General features: G+C 35.8%; 1 protein-coding gene across 1 annotated transcript in view; it reads left to right on the top strand.

Moving 5' to 3' along the window:
- Positions 1 to 1,297, top strand: part of LOC107666755 (tumor suppressor candidate 5 homolog) — a 3,717-nt gene extending 2,420 nt beyond the window's left edge. Inside the window, exon 2 of the mRNA XM_016458186.1 lies at positions 911 to 1,297. Within this exon, the coding sequence (XP_016313672.1) occupies positions 911 to 1,048 (138 nt within the window). The 3' untranslated portion in view covers positions 1,049 to 1,297. The remainder of the gene's footprint in view (positions 1 to 910) is intronic.
- The last annotated feature ends 635 nt before the right edge of the window (positions 1,298 to 1,932 follow it).

Genomic DNA, 1,932 nt, shown 5'->3' with positions numbered 1-1,932 from the left:
ATCAGCTTGTAACACTCCAAAGAGAAAGGAAAACTTGAAATCACATCATATGACCCCTTTAAAAAATACAATTTTCTACTTAAATGTGACACTTTGAATTAAACTTGAAATTTTGAAGTAGTATTTTTGGAAGTATTAGAAATTGTAGAAGTATTATTTTCTTTAAAAACACTCCAATACGCTTAAAAAAATTTTTTTTTACAGTGTAGGTCAAATGACTACATGCAGGTTCTTCAATTTGGGGTTAAGAACCATAAGATGGTTTTTATGTGTCTAAAATGTGTTGAGTTTTCAAGTTAATCTGAAGAGCTTGATTTATTGGTTCAGGTGCATTAGAACAGGGTTACTAATGGCAGACAGCTGTTTGAGGCCTCTGTTTACACTCTGTCAATACAATAATGCAGCCTGAACTGGTCAAACTGATAGAAACGAACAGCCAGATTACAAAGCAAACAACTTAGAATGATGATCCGTGAGCAAACCAATTTTTTGTAAGAACTAAGATCAGTTAAATTAAATGTTTTCTGCAACCTTCAAGATTTAATGGCCAATGGTCTGACAAGAATATTAACCATAATAATAGTAATTTGCACTAATACTAATAAATAAAATATGAAATGTTTAAAAATGTATGACATGTTGGTGTGACTTGGTTTAAATATATAAATACAAAAATATCGTGTTGTTTGCTTGTTGGTACAGCATAAATTTAGCATAAACAAATAGTATTTAATACAACCTAGAAACCTTCCATCAAATGAAAACAAAGCATTAAATGTTACTAAGAAAACCCATCCACAGAGTGGAGTTTGCCCCCTCTTTTGAGAGCTCCCCCATCTGCCATTGGCTCAAAGAAACTCAGAATGAGAACAGAAGTGGCTGACACTGTGTTTCACTATTGTTATTACAGGCTCGAAATGCCAACTACTCAGGACAGCGAGAATTAGCAGAGAGTAACTCCAAAACGGCGCTCAACCTGAATCATGCTGCCATTGGTATTGGCCTCATTGTCATTGTACTGTTGATAATTGTTAATATTGTACTTTGAGTTGATAAAAGCTAACAGAGCTGTCATGGTTGGATGTAGATTACAAACAGATTTGATTCTTTGCATTGCAAATGCTGTTTGCTCAATGTATCATTATAGCCTACTTACAACATATGCTTTAAGGCTGATTATTGTATGTTTAGACTTTTTCTGCTTATCTTGTGTGCAGCTGTGCTAATTTGAGCTTTTTACATACATTTTTATTATGTACATGTATTGACATAAAATACATTCACTGATTATATCTTTCAAATGACTGTACGTGAATTCTTTTCTCACTCACACACACAGTGGCGGCTCGTCGGGGGAGGCAGGGGAGGCACAGCTTCCCCATAATTTTGAGGTGAAAATGGGTTTAATGTTAATAAAATTCACAATTCATTTCAGTTCATGTCTCAGAATGTGTATTTTTTGTTTGTAATTTCACAGTTGTAATACCATAACGTGAAAGCGCCGCTTTTCTATCGCGAATGTGCCGAATCTGCTGATGTAATTACAACTGCTAGGATATAGAGAAGGGTAGGGGGAGGCCGGTGGAGAGCTGAGCTGTCATTCAAACAGTATATACACAAATTTAGGGAAAACAGCCTAAGCTGGATATAGGCTACAGCAGTCGGCTTAATTAAATGGTGCAACAGGCAGCTAGCTCTCTTTTAACACAGACTTATAAGAAGGGATGGATGTTTGCTTCAAGTCATAGGCCAGGTAAGTGAAATTATATTATCTTGCTGTATGTGTGTATATCGTTTTCTGACTAAAAGCAACCAAAAAGCCATTTTAAAGTGGTTAAGCAAATAATAATAATCTGCAGGGATCCCAGACCAATACAATTAGTGTGCCTCCTCTATTTTAAAACCCACGAACCGCCACTGCGACACAACCAC

This window comes from Sinocyclocheilus anshuiensis, unplaced genomic scaffold, assembly GCF_001515605.1.
Source record: "Sinocyclocheilus anshuiensis isolate Anshui unplaced genomic scaffold, SAMN03320099.WGS_v1.1 scaffold267, whole genome shotgun sequence".
NCBI lineage: Eukaryota > Metazoa > Chordata > Actinopteri > Cypriniformes > Cyprinidae > Sinocyclocheilus > Sinocyclocheilus anshuiensis.
Note: the sequence above shows the minus strand (reverse complement) of the source record. Positions and strands in the feature narration are given on the sequence as shown.